This window comes from Sus scrofa, chromosome 1 (genome assembly GCF_054392235.1).
Source record: "Sus scrofa isolate SSC_HxYL_T2T_F1_AM1 chromosome 1, Sscrofa_HxYL_maternal_Yorkshire_Landrace_v2.0, whole genome shotgun sequence".
Taxonomy (NCBI): domain Eukaryota; kingdom Metazoa; phylum Chordata; class Mammalia; order Artiodactyla; family Suidae; genus Sus; species Sus scrofa.
Window position 1 is genome coordinate 44,402,501 of NC_139383.1, and position 20,051 is coordinate 44,422,551.

The 20,051-nt window shown below is 38.4% G+C and overlaps 2 protein-coding genes across 8 annotated transcripts in view; both read left to right on the forward strand.

The window, feature by feature from the left end:
• Positions 1-20,051, forward strand: part of PHF3 (PHD finger protein 3) — a 1,103,753-nt gene that overhangs the window by 208,416 nt on the left and 875,286 nt on the right. The gene's annotated exons all lie outside the window — the stretch shown is intronic.
• ROS1 (ROS proto-oncogene 1, receptor tyrosine kinase) overlaps positions 11,160-20,051 on the forward strand; it is a 124,234-nt gene continuing 115,342 nt past the window's right edge. For all 7 annotated transcript variants that reach the window (XM_021089103.2, XM_084958253.1, XM_021089108.2 and 4 more), the window contains exon 1: positions 11,160-11,539. In XM_021089103.2, coding sequence (XP_020944762.2) covers positions 11,417-11,539 — 123 coding nt within the window. In that variant the 5' untranslated portion in view covers positions 11,160-11,416. The remainder of the gene's footprint in view (positions 11,540-20,051) is intronic.

Below are 20,051 nucleotides of genomic sequence, written 5' to 3' on the forward strand. Positions count from 1 at the left end.
TATGCCGCTCTTCTTTGTTTTATTTTTATTTTTTACTTTTGTCTTTTGTCCTTTTTCAGGGCCTCACCTGTGGCATATGGAGGTTCCCAGGCTAGGGGTCTAATCAGAGCTGTAGCCACCAGCCTATACCACAGCCACAGCAATGCCAGATCCAAGCCAAGTCTACAAACTACACCACAGCTCATGGAAACGCCGGGTCCTTAACCCACTGAGCAAGGCCAGGGATCGAACCCGCAACCTCATGGTTCCCAGTCGGATTCATTTCCGCTGTACCACAACGGGAACTCCGAATTTATTTATTTTTTTAAAGTATTTGGTTAATGCGTTTGTTGAACAGGTAGTAAGTTGAATCACATGAAATTGAAATTGATATTCAAATATCAGCCATTTCACATGCTTGAACCTACTGGGCTGAAGCAGTTGTTCAAGGAATCAGCAGTGAAAACTCTCCTACCCTTAAGGGATTGATAACCTAGTTGCAATACAGCCTTTACACAAATAATTAAAAAGTAATTAATGAGCAAATAATGACACGTGTCAACACTGAGCAGAAAGAGAATGCAAGGACCCAGGGGACATGGACTGAAGGAACCAAACCTAGCCTTTCGCAGGGGAGACACTGTGAAAGTGATGCGAAATGTGGGTAGGATGAGTTAGGTGGAAAAAGCGATGGGTCTTCTGGGCAGTGAAGACTGATGAGGGATGGCTCATTGGAGCAGGAAGGAGCCAGGAGCTCTGGTGGGTTGGAGGGTGACATGGAGAAGGAGAGCAGAGGGAGAGAAGCTGAGCAGGTAGGCTGAAGAGACTCTCACAAACCTCGTCGGTTTTGGGATTTTAGATATTGAACTGTTAAAGGATAAAGTGGAGGCATGTTACTAATTCTAAGAGTTTATTTGGGCAAATATAGATTCTAATTGGGCAGTGCCAAATCAGAATTCGTCGGGAGCAAAGTAGTTAGGAGTGCTCTGCAGACGAGAGTGAGATAGCGGAAGGACTTACATAGAGAGAAGGTGAGAAAGCAAAGCAAGGAAATTACCTGATTAAGCAGTTGCCTCATTTGGGAAAAGCCTAGCTGGCTGTTAGTAAAGTGTTGTCTTAGGGTTTTGATTTCTTACCCTTGAGGCATTTATAGGCTTAGGTTCTGGTTTGATTACCGAGGCCACCATGGCTTTAGAGCCATCTCAATCTAGTGGCCTCCTTGTTTAATTAATTAAACAGTCAGAAGAGAAATGGCAAGGCAACACAATGTTTTAGGCAGGGGAGTAACTGATTTTTACAGTGTGTATTGGTATAGAATTTAGTCTCAGAGACTGTCTACTTGACATTTCCAAGTGCTACCATAAGGTCTGAATGGAATGAAGTGTCCAAGTCTGAATTGGATTCCAGCAACCCAAGTCTTGGAGTGCAAAATCTGTGCACCTGTTCCTCTAGATGGCATGTCCTCTCATGACAAGGGCAGTGCTTGTCCTGGTGAACAGGAGGCAGCTATCTTACCATATCCTCCCAGATGGGTTGCTCTTGAGATTCATTTACAAGCTCTCTTGTTCCTCTGGGCAACTCAGACTATTCAATTTCCAGAGGAACAGATGCAAGCAGAGATTCAGAAAGGAGGTGGCATAGAGAAGACATCATAGTCCTCTTGTGACACTTGAAATAAACGGCTTGGGGTGGATTAGCTGTTGAGGTGTCCTTTCAAAATAACTGAGCCAGGGTTTTGAAGTGACTATTTCAGTGAGAATTCAAGGTAGGTATAAAAGCAACAGAAAAAGTACAATAATGACTACAGTAGTCAATCTGCTCATAATACTGGAATACGACACAGTCATGTTGGCTGTAGGTAATGCACTGTGTTTGGTAAGACTGCTGGGACAAACCTTACTAGTAAATAACAGCGCTGCACTTTTCAGGCTTAATTAAAAGCCATCCTTCCCCTGTGAGTGGGATAAGCTATGAGGAAATAAAAAAGTTCTTAGTTTGAATTTTTGACATTAAATCTTTTCCTATTTAATACCGATATTCATCACCCCATTTTTGTATCACCTACAAGGTGCTGGGCTTCATCTTTACCTGTTACCATTTTATATTCTTTTTGTTTTTATTATAGTGTATCATTTTAGAAGCTCTTGACTAAGAATCAGAGTAACAAGTTGAAAATGTCTTAAGTAACACAACATGATCTCACTGAAGGACATCTGGAAGTAGGTGGGCCCAGTGTTAATTCAAATTTTCATCGACTTTTGTAAAAATCAATAATAATTATTAAAACATGTTATGGGTTAAAATGCTAAATTTGCATGAATTCCAAAGCCAAAACTAGAGATACAAAGAAAATTTGAGCTCATGAGCAGCTCAAAGCTCAAAACTCAAACTCAAGTCCAGAGATGGCCATCATTCCCACTTAACTCATTAATTCTGCTTTGCTGTCAGGGTTCTCCCAGGGAGATGACTCAAAGGCACAGTGATCTGGTGACCATAGGACCGTTCAAGATTAGAACAGACCAGTGAATTTAGCTAATTTAAAAATAGTATAAAGTAATAAATATATTAAATAATGTAATTTCCTATTACTAAAAATGTGTTTAAAAATAACATGGTATTTACCTTTTTATTTCAAAGACTGGGCTTGGAGAAGCAGGTTGGTTCATACCACAGGCCTCAGGACATTCATAGCCAGCAGTCTAGAGAGTGGAGATCAGTGTGGAGCTGCCATGTCATCAAGAAAATTGTATTATTTTGAATATATTTTTAGTAATATTAAATTACATTACTTAGTAAATTTAATAGTATACATATTATACTATTTATAATATAATATATAAAAATATATTTATTAATATAGTGCTACTTATATTTAAAATTTTTAATTAAAATATTTTCAAACAAAATATTTAACAGCACATATTTTAATAATATTTAAGTAGATATTAATTATTTAAAATATAAAAATATATTTATATATTATATAAAATATAGAATTATTATAAATCCCTATCTTAGAGGGGTTTGCAACCATTTTGTGTTATAAAATTTCCTTCTCTAGCAAAGGATTCAATTGGAACCTTTGGCTGACTGAAATCTTACAATTTTTGCAAATGCTGATTAGGTGATTTAATAAAGAAATATAGATTCTTGCTAAGTCTGAAGTCACGGCTTCCTAGTTCTCCATCCTCTCTGAGTTTAAACAGTTTATCTATCATTACAATAGCATTAAGAGTTTTCATAAGAAAGCAGTTTGCTCTCAGCCATGAACTTTACCTGAAGTCGAAGTGCTCTTGTTGAAAGTATTTTAGAGAGACTGAGAAATCTTTTTATTAAACACAAATAGCTAAAGAAAAAATGTTTGTGCAAAAATTATTTTCTCTGCCCCATGGCACATGGAATTCCTGGGCCAGGGATCAGATTTGAGCTGCAGTTGTGACCTATGCCACACTTAACTCCGGACACTTAACCCACTGTGCTGGGCTAGGGATCAACCTTGCATCCTAGCGCTCTAGAGATGCTGCTGATCCCATTGCACCACAGCAGGAATTCCTGTGCAAGTGTTTTAAATTTGTGAACAGATAACCTTTTTATGTTAGCAAAGACCAGTTCTCTGTTCCAATTAAAATGACAATTTTTATATCTTTTTTTTTTTTTTTTTTTTTTTTTTTTTGGCTTTTTGGCTTTTTGCTTTTTCTAGGGCCGCTCCTGCAGCATATGGAGGTTCCCAGGCCAGGGGTCGAATCGGAGCTGTAGCTGCCAGCCTACACCAGAGCCACAGCAACATGGGATCCGAGCCTTGTCTTCGACCTACGCCACAACTCACGGCAAAGCCAGATCGTTAACCCACTGAGCAAGGCCAGGGATCGAACCACAACCTCATGGTTCCTAGTCAGATTCATTAACCACTGTGCCACGACGGGAACTCCCAATTTTTATATCTTTAAATAATAAACAAAATTATGTAGTGTTTACTCAATGCTATAATAGCTAAAATAGCAACCTGCAAAATTAGCCCTCTATCTCCACAAACCTGTCTTTTTTCTCTTTAGAACTCATTAGCATATAATAACTTAGCACAGATTAAAAAAATTTTTTTTAATTGTTATTTCCCCAATACAATTTTTTTTCTACTGTACAGCATGGTAACCCTGTTACAAATACATGTACACATTCTATTTTCTCACATTATCATGCTCCATCATAAGTGACTAGACATAGTTCCCAGTGCTACACAGCAGGATCTCATTAACGTAGCACAGATTTTACCTGTTTATGTCTGGTGTTTCTTCCTCTGGTCCTACCCAAATGACAACTGGGATTTTTATTTATTTGGTTCACTGTTGTCTCCATAGTTCTTTGCATGATCTTGGGCACATAGTAGGCATTCAATAACTGTTAAAGATTCAGTCAACAAATCATTAGGACTAATTTAAACTCTAACTAGAACAACCTGTATATCCAAAGTGACACAATTCTTCTTTTTTTAATATTTACTGTTTTTTTGTTTTGTTTTGTTTTGTTTTTTTCTTGTAAGGGTTGTACCCACTGCACATGGAAGTACCCAGGCTAACGGTCGAATTGGAGCTGCAGTTGCTGGCCTACAAACAGCCACAGCAACAAAGGATCTGAGCTGCATCTGTGACCCACACTGCAGCTTGCAGAAGCACCAGGTCCTTAATCCACTGAGCAAGGCCAGGGATCAAACCCACAACCTCATGGATCCTAGTTGGGTTCTTAACCTGCTGAGCCACAATGGGAGCTCTCAACTGTAATTAAAAAAATTTTTTTTAAAACTAAAGTATAGTTGATTAACAATGTTTTATCAAATTCTGCTGTATAGCAAAGTGACTCAGTCATACATATATATACATTCTTTTTCTCATATTATCTTCTATCATGTTCTATCACAAGTAATTGGATAGAGTTCCCTGTACTGTAGAGCAGGACCTCATTGCTTATCCATTCTAAATGTAATGGTTTGCATCTACTAACCCCAAACTCCCAGACCATCCCACTTCCTCCCTCTTGGCAACCACAAGTCTGTTCTACTTGTAAAGTGACAAAATTCCTAAACATGTAAATAAATTGACCAAGAACATACCAGGTGGCAGATACTAAACCTTTGTCATTGAATCTGTCATTATTTCCATCTACAGATGAAGAAATTGAGGTAGACAGAACTGAAGTAACTCCCAAGCAAGTGGAGCCAGGATTAGACACAGGCTAATTCAGGAGTCCATGTTCTAACTGCTGTATTATTTCCAGGAGACAGAAAAGGTGAAGGCTCTGATGTCGGAGACCTGTTTGGGCAGGGGAGGTAAGAGATATATAAGTACTTTGAAATCTAATACCAGCCTACCACCTAATAAACTCTCCACACATGTTCAGGGTGAAGAACTGTTTTCTGACAAGCACCGAGAACTTCTCTTTATCACTGCAATGGCTTTTGAAGCAAAGAAATCCGGAAGACTTCCTTTCTTCTCTTTCCTAAGTGAACTTTGCTATAGTCACGGAAAGACATTTTTAAGTCTGAAGTTGGTATTCAAAGCTAATTTGCTTTGTGCTCAGACTAAATCATAAGCAGTAAACAATAATAAATGATGTAATTGAGACAGGAGGGAAGGGGGCAGGGTACAACTATTAAAAGAATGACATGGCCTTCAGGGACATAACAAAAACTGGTTAGAACTCACCAGACTCAAGATGGCAGAAGATTTGACTTCCTATGAACCTTGAGCCTCATTATAAGCGCATTATAATACATCAGCATTTTAAGTGACATGCCCACAGGCACCATGACAGTTCTGAGGCACAGACCAAAAAAGGGCAAAAAGGGGGCAATGCCCCAATTCCTGGAAATCCCTGTCCTGTCTCCAAGATAGTTAGAATATTCCTTCTCTTTGTAGCCCATGAAACTACCCCACCCAGAAAAACTAACTACCCCTGCTCCCAGGGGCCACCCTCACCTTCTGAGACATGACATTCTGTCTATAGACCTCTCTAAATAAACTTGCTTTCATTTTACTATGACTTGGTCTTGAATTCTTTGCTGCTCAAAGCCAAGGACCCTCAAGTAGCAGCCTGACCCAGGAACTCATCCAAGACCTGGGACACAATCATCCTCTCGACCCCCATTTTCCTGCAACATAATTTGTTATTAGTAGGATTTCCTATTTCCCCCCCTTTCTTATTGGTTTCTCAATATCTGTAATAAGGTCAATATTGAAGTTTTCCCCATGTCATTTACAGCTTAATAATTATAATTACAATCACACGTTTCTTAATGAGTGTGACTTCTTTAAAAGATGAACGTCCTGGGGCTTGATTCTCATGGGGCAAAGTTGCTGCCTCCTAAACCTGCTAGCATTTCCCATCTAAAATCCCTGCCCTGAGGAGTTGTATTAGTGCTTTCCTCTCTCTTCTCACCATCTGTCTGTCCTTGGGCAGTTGCTTTCTTTGCTCTATCCATATATTTCATGCCTGGAGTAGAATTTGAAACAACTGCAATTCTGGCCTAAGAGGGGCCGCTGGTGCTGTGTGTGTGTGTGTGTGTGTGTGTGTGTGTGTGTGTGTGTGTGTGTGTTGGTCTATAAGGGGCTGTATGATTAACGCGGGGTTCCTGGGCCTCAGTGTCTCAGAGGTTGGAGAAGCTGCATTAAGAGCAAAAGTTGGGGGTGCTCCAGAGGGAGAGAGACCACAAAAACTCTGTTATACATTCTGCCTCCTCTGATCTGGAGGCTGGGAGAAGATGGCCTGATTTTCTCATTTGTAAACCTCTTTTTTTTTGGTCTTTTTAGGGCCACACTGGTGGTATATGGAAATTCCTGGGCTGGGGGTCAAATTGGAGCTGCAGCTGCAGACCTATGCAGCAGCCACAGCAACATGGGATCTGAGCTGCATCTGTGACCTATACCACAGTTCATGGCAATGCCAGATCCCCGACTCACTGAGCCAGACCAGGGATGGAATCTGCATCCTCATGGATACTAGTTGGATTGGTTACCGCTGAGCCACAGTGGGAACTCCATCATTTGTAAACCTCTTAATTTTATTACTAAAGCCATTTTCACTTTAGGGCTAGCTTTAAGTAAAATGGTTAAGTGATCATCTAGTATCTGGTTTCAATCTCTGGAAATATCTTCCATGAAAACATCATGCCTTTTATTTATTTTTGCTTTTGAGGGCTATACCCGTGGCATATGGAGATTCCCAGGTTAGGGGTCCAATCGGAGCTGTAGCTGCTGGCCTACACCCCAGACACAGCAACACCAGATCCAAGCCACATCTGCAGCTTACACCACAGCTCATGGCAATGCCAGATCCTTAACCCACTGAGAGAGACCAAGGATTGAACCTGCAACCTCATGGTTTCTAGTCAGATTCATTTCCACTGCGCCATGACGGGAACTCCAAAAACACCATGCCTTTTAATCTTAATTAGATTGAAGTCTCAAAATAGGCTCAAGAGTACAAATTCTTATGACAGTTAACAAATAAAAAGCAATGCTTTGGTCAGGAGCTAGGAAGGCCCTGGGTGCCTGGAAGTACCCAGGCAAGGATGGAACCCACACCACAGCAGTGACCCAAGCCACAGCAGTAACAATGCTAAATCCTTAGCCCACTGAGCCCTCCAGGAACTACAGTAATGTTTATCTTGTAGACAGTAAGTGAAATAGAGAAAGTCAAAAAAGTTTTTTCCTTCCTTTCTCTCTCTCTCACTCTCTATTTCTCTGTAACACTACTCTGAAAAATACTTTCATATATTTCTCCCTTTTTTGAAATTTTATTTTACATAGTTGAGATTAGACTCAGAATACATACATAGTTTTAAATACTTCTTTTTAGTAAATATTACAGCATTAATTCCCTCAAGCCTCCTCATAAGGCAGATTTAGAATAACCGTTAGTAACTCATACAAAGAAAGAACAAGCACCAAACAAAATAAAACAAAACAAAAAACCACCACCAACAACAAAACAGCTTCCTAGAACTTCATAATTCTGAAAAATTTCCAAATTTGGAAGTAGCAGGAAAAAAGGCTCTGAACAACAAGAACAATAAGATCCCCTGAGCACTCAGAAGTAAATACATATTTGAGAAGAGCCAAAAAAAGACCCCAAATTATGCCTTTATGTTGTGATTTTTATCTTTTGTTGTGCAGCACAAGAGGCATGGGATGATTGATAGCATTTCCATCTTTAAGCCTCAGGGAAGGAATGCAAAAAACAAGAATGTCTAATAATCCACTTCGGCATTTCAGCCATCAAGGTCCTAGGCTAAAAAAAAATTTAATTTGATAGTAATGTACCAAAACCAAGCTGCAGACCAGAAGCTGATCTTTGTATTTGTTTTTAGCTTCTGGTCCTCTAGGCAGGGACTTTGGCTTATGAAACTCAAAAGCTCATTATTTAGTATTTTCCTTCTTTTCATTCTGTAGTATCCCCCCTTTGCTGAGGCATAAAGATGAGATGCACAGGGTTGGAGGAACATAAATGGGAGACATTGCCCACTCGATTGACACCATTGAATATCCCACCAGAGAAATAATTATTGTCCTGGTGATGGTCAGAGTATCAGTCTTTTGGACAATATCAAGGTTCAGCTTATGTGCTTTTAATGGTTTTTAGCAAGCCTGATAAAGAAGTAAGAGATGCTGGCAGAGGACTGTGCTTAAGTAAGAACTTGCCTGCATGGCAAATTCTTAGGCCTTGAATGTTGACATGGCCCGTCTCAAGCCTAATAGCATAAAAGGTCTCTCTTTGAGACAACTGAATAACATTTGTGCAGTGAGTGACCAATCACTGACAGATTTTGCAAGAAGTGACATGATTGGTATCTGATCTTAATGTGTGCCTGTTTCATATACCTGATTTGTGGACTGCAGAGATAGCACAGAAATTTGTATTTAATGCAATACTCACAGTTAATACATTGTGCTAACTGAAGTCTGAACTGTATTATCATTTAACTAAACTTGGCAACTGAAATTTCTGCTTTTCAGAATCATCAAAATAATGACTGCCTATAGGGTGGTAGATTTTATTTTCTAAAGATGGTGCAACAATCTCTCCTAGTCTACACATTCTTCTAGGATCTTCTCATTCCCCCATCAAAATGTAGGATCTAATTCCCCTGTCCTTGGATCTGGACAGTTTTGTGCCTTTTGGGTAACCAATAAAATGCAGCAAAAGTAACTGCATGATTTCTAAAGCTGAGTCATGAAAATCAACACAGCTTAACACTAGAACACTTTTACCAAAGCTCTAAGTCACCATGTAAGGGCACCAGTTGCCTGGAGACCATTATGGTGTGAAGAAGTCCAAACAAGTCCATTTGGAGAAATCACCTGGAGAAGATGTGTGAATTGGTTGATCCAATATTACATTATTGGACTTTTAGTTTGTTTCAAATCTTTGGCTAATATAATTAATTCTGCAACAAATATCTTTGAACATGCTCCATTTTTCACAAGTGCAAATCTATGTGTCTGTTAAATCCCTCAAACCAGGAGAAGCACAAATCTTGATATTGAAAGCAGACTTCATTTTCGCATCCCACCAAAGAGTTAAATCATATGAAAGTAAAGAATGTACTTAGGTTTTCAAGGAAGTTAATTAAGTAAAAGTTACAAATATTATTTGTGCTAATAAGACGAAAGGCACTCATGGTACAATGAAGAATGCAAATTTTATTGGGATGAGAAAATTCTTTAGGCAAGAGGTTTATTCTCTTACTTAAAAATATTTTTTAGAAAGACAGCCATATTCCTCTGACCAAGAAATTGGATAGTTGCGTGTTTGTTAATCTACCTTCTTTAAAAATGCAGAAAATGAACAAAGAGCAGGTAGACAGAGGAGTTTTTGTTTGTTTGTTTTTGTCTTTTTTAGGGCTGCACCCAAGGCATATGGAAGTTCTCAGGTCAGGGGTTGAATTGGCACTGTAGCTGCTGGCCTATACTACAGCCACAGCAATGCTGGATCCTTAACCCACCCAGCAAGACTGGGGATGGAACCCTTGTCCTCATGGATACTCATCAGTTTGTTTCTGCTGAGCCATGATGGGAACTACCCAGTGGGGAATTTTTTTCAAGAGAATAAGTTTTAGAGGTCAATTTTGGAGTCAGTACTATTTTTCTTTATGTTGTTTACCAGTTTTGTTAGCATTTACTGAAATATATTCAGCTCAAAACAAACCCTCATGTGCATGTTGCTCACAATGAGAACTTCGTGTCATTGAGAAGAGGTTAAGTTTGGAGTTCCCACTGTGGTGCAGTGGGTTAAGCTTTGTCTCTGCAGTGGAGAGGGCTCAACCCCTGGCCTGGCACAGTGGATTAAGGATCCAGTGTTGCCATAGCTGTGGCGTAAATTACAACTGTGGTCGGGATTCCATCCCTGACTTGGGAACTTCCAAATAATGTGGGTGTGGCAAAAAAAAAAAAAAGTTAAGTTACATTAGCATAATTTATTTAAGAAGACAAGGAAGCTGATTTGCTATTTTAGATTGTCATAAGAAAGAACACCAGCACCAAAATATCTGGCCTTAGAGAGTTAACCCTCAGCAATCTAAAAAGTAGCTACCCAGAATGACTTAATTCTGTATGTTGCAAATTTCAGATTCTTTGATTTAGGCTTAGACATTATCTTGATGCTGGGCTAACTGAAATTTGTACAATATTTCCTCTTCAGGACAGCTGCACTTGGACATATCTTAGGTATCTGTGGTGGCTGGTTTCAGTTCTCTGTCTCAATAGACCTGATAAGGCCGTGTTTTAGTTAATATGTAGTAAAGTTCTGAAAGCACTTTAACAAACTTCCTTGTCTCTAGCTAACTCTCAGAGTATTTGTTTATGAATGGCAGCTTTGTTTGCTTTTTAATTTTAAAATATGTCTTTGGTTTCAAAGGGTTCTGTTTTCCTCTCTGCTGTATCATTTGATTTAGGAGCTTCCATTTTTTTTGTTACTTCTTTATTAGAGCAGTGTTACTGTTTGCTACAGCACAGCCTGGGAAAACCCAATTTCCTGCATATCTTAGCAAACCTAAAAGCAGTGAAGTGGAGGATCCACTGAGTCTGATCCTGTGTCAGACTGTGTATGTGTCACACAGCTGCTGAAATGCAATTTGCGTTCTTCACTTTGTTTGCTTTCCATGTGAAGCGCTCTCCTAAGGCTTAACCTTTACTCAGTGGGTGACTTTCTTTATGGGAGTAAAAGGAAACTATGTTATGAAATGGCTGTTATGGGAATGATACAAGATATCTAGGAGTCAAAGGTCTAAACATTATTTTAAAAGGCAAAGATTCCATCATCTCAAAACAAAACCAAAAAAATCCACCAGCCACTCTTTCAACTGAAGTAATGAAACCCAAAGAAGTCAGATAGAGAAATGGAGAAAATGAGAAGAAAGACCATCTAAAATCCCGCCATTGGTGAAGTAATGAAGAACGTTTACTGGCTTATCCTGAAACTTGTCAATTTTGTGACTCTTGTCTGCGTATGGATTTCCGTGGTACAGTGTACAGTTTTAAACAGCTGCCTAAAGTCATGTGTAACTAACCTGGTAAGTTTTACCGGTATAATATTTGTCTTTTAGGAACTAGAACATGTAGAATTGAGCTTGTTATAAATGATTGAATTATTTTCTCTTTATGACACGTTTCCTTGTGAGAAATAGTAGCAAGGCAAAAAAATATTCTTTTTCCAAAGTAAGTTGGAACGTTAGTAATTATAGATGATAGGGAAGGGCTACTTTATTTCTTTATTAAGTTTATCTGCTCATACGTCTTTTTGAGATGGACATAGGATTTGAGTAATGGAGGCTTATATGAAAACGGTTTTGCAAACCTTTAAAAAATCAGTTAAACTCATTTATTACAAAATCACTTATATTTGTCTGGAAGCATGAGATAGGTTTGGCCACAGGGCAAAAATGCCTTCTAATTTGACAGCAGTCCTATTTCTATTGTGGATGCATGCTTGTGTTGGGAGGTGGATGACAAGAGAAGCAGATGCAGATGCCAAATAGAACATTTTATCTTATTATTAATTATTATTTTATATATTATGTATTATATATAATTATTATTAAATGAGAACTGTTTGTAATTCCTTTCTATCTCTTCATTTATAATTCTTTTGATGAGTTTTGATGGACATTTATGACTTCCTTCTCATTTCTGGGTGTCATTCCTCTATATGTATTATTTCATATCATTTCAGTTCTGTGACTTAGTTGTGCTTAAACAGCCACTGAACCAACTTTAAAAACCAAATACATTCTAGCCAGGGAAAGACACACTCTTCTTATCTAAAGACAAAGGAAATAGTATGATAGCTTACTATAACAATTCTTATAGTCATACTTCTTAAAATAATGAAAGTAACAAATACAATACTCATTATTATGCTGAAGTATTGGAGATAGAAGTATGTGGTAGAATAAAAAAGAAATGTAATTTTGTTACACTCTTGGTTTAATTTAAACTATAGTTTAAAACACTACTTAGGTTTACTATGGTTGGTAGCACTTTTTAAAAAATTTTTTATTTTATACAAATCTTTGCTGAAGATTTCATTGCCATTAATGTAGCATTGCATATTTTAGCTTTTTACAGTTTATAATACAGACTTAAAAATGGAATAATGAGATTATTAAATGCTTTCTTTATTAAAAATTAAAAACATTTCTGATTATAACAAGAATATATATTCATTGCAAAATATTTATAAGACAGAGAAGAAATAGAGAAGAACAAAAGAAAAAAATCCTATAATTCTACCAGTATTAACCTATGATTGCATTTTCTTTCAGTGCTTTTTCCTCAAAGACGTATGTAATTTTTCATAAGTTGTGCACTGAGCTTTTTCATTGAACATTGCCTTGTGGGCTCTCCTCTATACCCTGGAGTCTTTATGGAAATAGGATCTTTATTGTATTTCCAATAATCCATCATATGAATATACCACTGTAATTTGTTTATTAATTTCCCCTACTATCAACACTGATGCTGGTTGTTTTCTGTTACTATAGTCTCCATTTTATTTTTAAATTTTTATTATTTTATTTTTTACCTAAGTTTAGTTTTATCTTATGTTTATGTGTGTGGGCTTCTTGATTTCAGGGTTTGGCAGAAGTATGAGACAGTCTGTTCTTTGTTGAGCTGCCTTCCGTTCACCACCTACAGAAAAAGGCACAGCTGATGTGGTGGCGACTGCAGAAGACATGGTCTGCCAATTTGACTAGTGACTGTCATAAATGTTCTCCATCTGGGCCTCCCACACTGGGGCTGGGGGAACAAAAGCTAGGTAAAAGAGCAATGAACAGAGCCAGGGATCAGGGGAAAGATATGAAAAGTGCTCAAGTTTATTACAGTGTTTGAAATTTTTTTCCCCTGTGCTATCCCTTTAAGCCTGGACATTTGCTATGAAGGTCATCTTTGATTTCACTGGGTAGTTCTTGATATTGGGGCATTTTTGCCTTAAGAAAAAAAACAAAAGTCATGTAAAAAGGAATGTTAGAATTGCTGTCCCAGAATGCATAAACCATAGTTCCATGCTTGAGCATGGATTTTACATTAATGTATTAATTGAGTTTATTAACTGACCTGATATTTTAAAATTACATATGCTATGTGCTGCAGAGAACAAAAAATAATATTCTTCTGAACACTAATATTGTAAGATCCTTTAAGGAAAAGAAACAAAACAGATTCACGGTCAAATAATTTATAGAAATGCTTACTGCCATACTCTTTTTTTGCAGATCCTCAGGACATAGTCACATATTAATGGCTTTATTTAATCACAATTTTCTGATCTTCTCTGGCAACAAAATCCTTTTTTTGAGTAGCAAATCCCAACAACTGAGGAACTGGTATAGTGAAGTACTCTTTTAGAAGTATCAACTCAATTCTATAAAAGGCTATTAGAAACAATAGAATTTAGAAAGGTCCTGTTTCCAAAAATGTAGAAACATCAATACCTTTCTTGTATATCAATATATAAGAAGATAATGGAACAAAACAATAATCCAGAAATTTCATAAAATATCCAGGAATTAGCACCATTTGTACTGGTATAGGAACTGACAGGCCAGTAAAACAGAATATACTCCAGAAATAAAACCATGTATATAAGGGAGTGTGTAATATGATAAAGACGATAATTCAAACCTAAGTAGGGCTATCCATTTAGAATAAAAAATAACTCCTTCAGTAGGTGAACAAATTATTATACTGTGGCAATTCAGATAATGGAATGTTATTCAAAGCTAAAGAGAAGTGAGCTATCAAGCCATGAAAGACATGGAGGAAACTTAAATGCATATTATTAAGTGAAAGAAGCCAACATGAAAAGGCGGCATACTGCATGATTCCAACTATATGACATTCTGGGCAAGGCAAAACTATGAAGATAATGGAAAGATCAGAGGTTGAAGGAGATGGGGTTGGACTGAGGGGAGATGAGTAAGCAGAACACAGCATTGTTAGAGCAGTGAAAATACTCGGTATGGTATTATAACGACGGATACATGACATTATACATTTGTCCAAACACCAAGAGTGAACTCTAAGGTAAACTATGGACTTTGGGTGATTATGATCATGTCATTTTCACTCATCCTTAATTAAAAAATATACTATTCTGGTGGGCGGTGTTGATAATGACGGAGTCACTGCATGTGTGGGGGCAGGGGGTATATGGGAAATCTTTGTTGTAATCCCAATTCTGTTGTAAACCTAAAGCTACCTTACAGAGAAACGCATGCTGATGAATATTCCCAAAAGCTTTGCCTCTAATGCCCTTCCCCCACAAAAAGCCACATTCACCCCGTTTTCCCAGGGGATCCTCCAAGATCTGTAGTCAGGTCCGACCCAAATTTCTATGGAGCCCTTGCTTTGCCCTGGGACCCAGTACATGTGAAAGTCTGTGTGCGCCTTTCAAGAATGGGGTCTCCATTTCCTCCAGTCCCTTGGAGCTCCTGCATACAAGCCCCACTGGCCTTCAATGCCAGATGCTCCGGGGGCTCTTTCTCCCAGTGCCAGATCCCCACATGTGGGAGTTTGATGTGGGGCTCAGAACTCTCACCCCTGTAGGTGAATCTCTGTGGTACAGTTAGCTTCCAGTCTGTGGGGCTTCCCACCCAGGAGGTTTGGGGTTGCTTATATCGCGTAATCGCCCCTCCCACCTCTTGATGTGGCCTCCTCTTTGTTTTCTGGAGTCTTCTAGAATCTTTTTGAAAATTTTCAGTCCATTTAGTTGAAGGTTGCTCAGCATTTGGTTGTAGTTTTGTTGTTTTTATGAGAGAAGTTGAGCTCCAGTCCTTCTATTCTGCCATCTTAATCTCGTCTCCCTCCCTGCAAAAATTAAAAGTAAAGTGCTTCTTTCTTTAAAAGAAAGATAAAAAAAGGATAAAAAAATTCAACTCCTACATCACTAACAGAGTCAAATAAATTCCAAGAGGTATTTAAAAAAAAGTATGATTTAAATACAAACAGACAGAAGTTCCTACTGTGGCACAGTGAATCAAAGATCTGGCTTTATCTCTGAGGTAGCCCAGGTTTGATCCCCAGTCTGGTGCAGTGGGTTAAGCATCCATTATTGTTGCAGCACTTGTGCTGGTCACAGCTGGGGCTCGGATTCGATCCCAGGCCTAGGAACTTCCGTTGCTGCAGGTATAGCTGAAAGAGGGGGAAAAAATACAAACAAATAATAAAAATAAAACAAGACCTCACCTCATTAAAATATTAGAATAAATTAGGAGTGAATATTTCCATAATCTTGGAGTGGGAATGCCTTAAGAATCCTGCTTCAAAAATCCAGAATAACTAAAATAAATTATTAATAAATTCAACTGCTTAGAAACTTAAACTATATGACAATAAAAACAAAGCCAAAGAATGGAAAAAAGTTTGAAATATGATAAACACAATTTTACCAACTCTTCTACACACACACAGACACACACAAAGAAGTATTTGAAATAAATTTAGAATAGGAAGAGTTACTTCAAAAGAGAAGAAATATTAATGGCTAAAAAACCTGTGATAGATGTTCAACCTCACAGCAATCATAGACTTGTTCAGTAAAGATGAATCATCAATTTTTCTTCTATCAGATTGGCAAAGATAAAAACATTTTATAGTTGGCAAAGTTTGGATAAACTAGATCTTTCATGTGCTGTTGGTTAGGATGCAAGTTAGATAACTAGAAAACTATGGGTTAATCAATATCAACATTAAAAGGGAAAATATAACTTTAATCCTGAACGTCAAGAAATTTATCTAAAGAGGTTATTATTACTATTATTTTTTTGCTGCACCTGCAGAATGTGGAAGTTCTCGGGTCAGAGATTCAACCTGTGCCTCATTCAAGCTGTGCCAAAAGGGAACTTCCTAAAGAGATTATTGCATAACTAACTAAAAATATGTCTGCTAAAGGATGTTTATAGCAAATTTGCATATAATATTAATAATAGATTTCTAAGTGCCTGGCACTATGCTATAATAATGAATATATTATTTAATTGAATTCTCACAGAACTATGTACTAAATATTACCCTACTTAAGTTTCACATGAGAATGCTAAGTCTAAACAGCACAGGTAAATTTTAAAATATCACACCGGGAGCACGTATCATATGTGGGGTTAAAATGCAGATCATTATGCTCTGTTTCACTATTAGGATAGGAAGTAAAGGATGAAATTAGTTCCGGCCAAAGTAGGCAAGGTAGAAAGTTTGTGCCAAGAAGTAGGTGTTAGGATCTGGGACTGGGATTGTCTTTTTTTTTTTTTTTTTTTTTTTTGTCTTTTTGTCTTTTTGTGTTTTCAGGGCCATGCCCACGGCATATGGAGGTTCCCAGGCTAGGGGTCTAATCGGAGCTGTAGCTGCCTGCCTACGCCACAGCCACAGCAATGTTGGATCCTTAACCCACTGAGCAAGGCCAGGGATCAAATCCGCAACCTTATGGTTACTAGTTGGGTTCGTTAACCACTGAGCCATGTTGGGAACTCTGGGATTGTGTCTATTAAGCAGATAATTGGAGCAGGTAGAACTAAAGTAAACCAGTGAGGATCCTAACTCCAAAGTGAGGAATTTAGTTTAGATTACAGGAGGCACACGTGCTTTGGTTAAGAGTACAGGCTCTAGAGGTAACCAGCACCCCAAATCCTAACTCTTGGGCAATTTACTAAAGCTCCCTGTGTCTCAGCTGTGCAATGGAGTTAATAGTAGGACATACCTAATAGGGTTGATGAGATGTTGAATGAGATTTAGTGCAAAATACCAAGTGCCCAGAACATAGGAGTCACTCACTAATATTATCTATAATAATGAGGAGGCAGAGGATAGAGAGTGAGTGGAGATTAGGGAAGAGTGTTGACAAAATTTGCTTCATTAGAACCCCACAGACCCAACTCATGAGGCTACCTCACCCAAGACCACTTGATGGGCACTCCATTCAGTCTGTGAAATTTAATTTTGAGAGCTGCCAACAGGACTCAATACTGTTACAATATGACTTTATGGTTACCAAGAAACATCTCTCTTGTTCTATTGTTTAACAACTATCCAGCATCCATCCTTTTGCTTTTATGAACTAATACAGATTTTTGAAGGATAGGAGAAACTTCAATTGCAAATTCACTCTTACTCTTGATCGTGTATGGCTGTTTCAATCACATAAAGGGGAATCAAAAGCTTCATTTTGAACAAAATTCCAAAAACGAAGAATGGGAAGCATGTGGTTGCACAATTAACCTAAAAGGTATAGTTCTGGAATTCCCATCATGGCTCAGCGGTAACGAACCTGACTAGGATCCATGATGACGGGGGTTCAACCCCTGGCCCAGCTCAGTGGTTTAACGATCCGATCCGGTGTTGCCATGAGTTGTGTAGACACAGCTCAGATCCTGCGTGGCTGTGGCTGTGGTGTAAGCCAGCAGCCACAGCTCTGATTTGAGTCCTAGCCTGGAAACTTCCATATGCTGTCCTAGAGAGAAAAAAAAATATTTACAGTTCTTATTGTCTATAATCAAAAACATACTAAGTGTATTAAGTATCCTTCTCCTTTCCCTACAGATATAAGTTATTAGGAGATGGAGATTAGAGGACTCTTTATTCACACATCAAACGAGAGAAAAAAATTCAACATTTGTCCTTTGGTTCTGTGTCTGATTAATTCTCAAGCAAATCCCCAAGATGCTAGGTCACTGGATGATGCTTCCAAGGGACAGGACTTCTGGACCATTCCTGAGCAGTAGGCTATCTTGAATTCATGGATTTATTCCTTTAGCATAAATTTATTGAACATCTATTATCCTCTGGCACTGTTCTAGATGCTGGAGAGAGAGTGGAGAGCAAAATGGATCGTGCTTACATGGAAGGGAGAGAGAGAGGGCTCCATGAACTTAGAGGTAGTCGGCTCTTCCCTCTGAAAAGTACGGGCTATTTGGAAGGCCACACAGATGCTTAAATCACTTCCCAAGTTACTTCGGATTTTCTGTTGTCTCTTGGAACATATCTTGCTTGTAGTGCTGGGTTACCCAAGGACAGATGGCGTGCTCTTTACTGAATTAATCACCTCCCAAATTCAATGGTTCAAATTCAGCAAATTTTAAGGCAAGATTCTGGTGGTACCAATTAGAGTTACTAAAAATATTCACTTAGTTTTCCTCTGCCTGTAATTCTAAGTCAATGAGTGAGGCAGGGTGACAATTAGATCATAACCATGTAAGGCTATTCGGGGTGCATGTCTGATTACCATTCTTTGTAAGCCCTTCTGTTCAGGAAAGACTCCACTCAAATAATGACCAGGGAGAGGATGAACAACTTACATATTTTCTCCCTTAGTTTCCATTTCTTTTATTTTCCTCCAGCACAAAAAATTCTCAAAATTTGCAAAAATATAAGAAATAATCTGTTGTTTTACTATATGCAAAATTCTGAATTTGTATTTTTCCTCTGCTCTTAATAAGACTGCTTTTAAAAAAGAAAAATCCCAACATAATTCATCTCTAATCCAGGAGTCTTTGATAAACTGACTAAGGTCACAGGCTTATAAAATACTATGTGAGAATTTTTCCATTTGTTTTTTTGTTTTGTTTTGTTTTTTGTTGTCATTGTTGTTTTTGCTTTTTAGGGCTGCATCTGCAGCATATGGAAGTTCCCAGGCTGGGAGTTGAATTGGAGCTGTAGTTGCCAGCCTGCTCCACAGCCACAGCAACATGGGATCCTAGCCATGTCTGAGATCTACACCATAGCTCACGGCAATACTGGATCCTTAACCCACTGAGTGAGGCCAGGGATCAAACCTGCATCCTCATGGATACTGGTTGAATTCTTAACCTGATGAGTCACAATGGGAACTCCAATCTCTCCACTGTTATTAACTCCTCCTTATGGCCACACCCCACCCCACTGCAACCTTGAAGGTTTGTGGCAACCTTGTGTTGTTTGATGATGGTTAGCATTTTTTAGGAATAAAGACTTTTAAATTGAGGCATATGTACATTGTTTTTTAAAACACAATGCTATTGCACACTGACCAGACTACAGTTTAGTGGGAACATAACTTCTATGTGCACTCAGAAGGCCCCAAATTGGTATGATTCTCTTTATTGCGGTGACTGGACCAAACTTGCGGTATCTCTGAGGGATGACTACTAATTTGCACTGGCATTTTGTCTGATTTATGACTGATTTAACAACTTTAAAACATTTGGTTCCCTACTTTACAGTTAAAGAACCCTGAGGAGGCAATATTATTTCAGGAGGCATTTTTTTTTTTTTTTAAAGGTGTGGGAGTTCCTTTTGTGGCTTAGCAGTAAAGAACCTGACTAGTATCCATGAGGATGCGGGTTCAAGCCCTGGCCTCACTCTGTGGGTTAAAGATCTGGTGTTGCCATGAACTGTGGTGTAGGTCACAGACACGGCTCAGATCCTTTGTTGCCGTGACATGGTATAGGCCGGCAGCTGCAGCTCTGATTCAACCCCTAGCCTGGGAACTTCCACATGCTGCAGGTGCAGCCCCAAAAAAGCAAAATAAATAAATGAAAAACTAAAATGATAGTT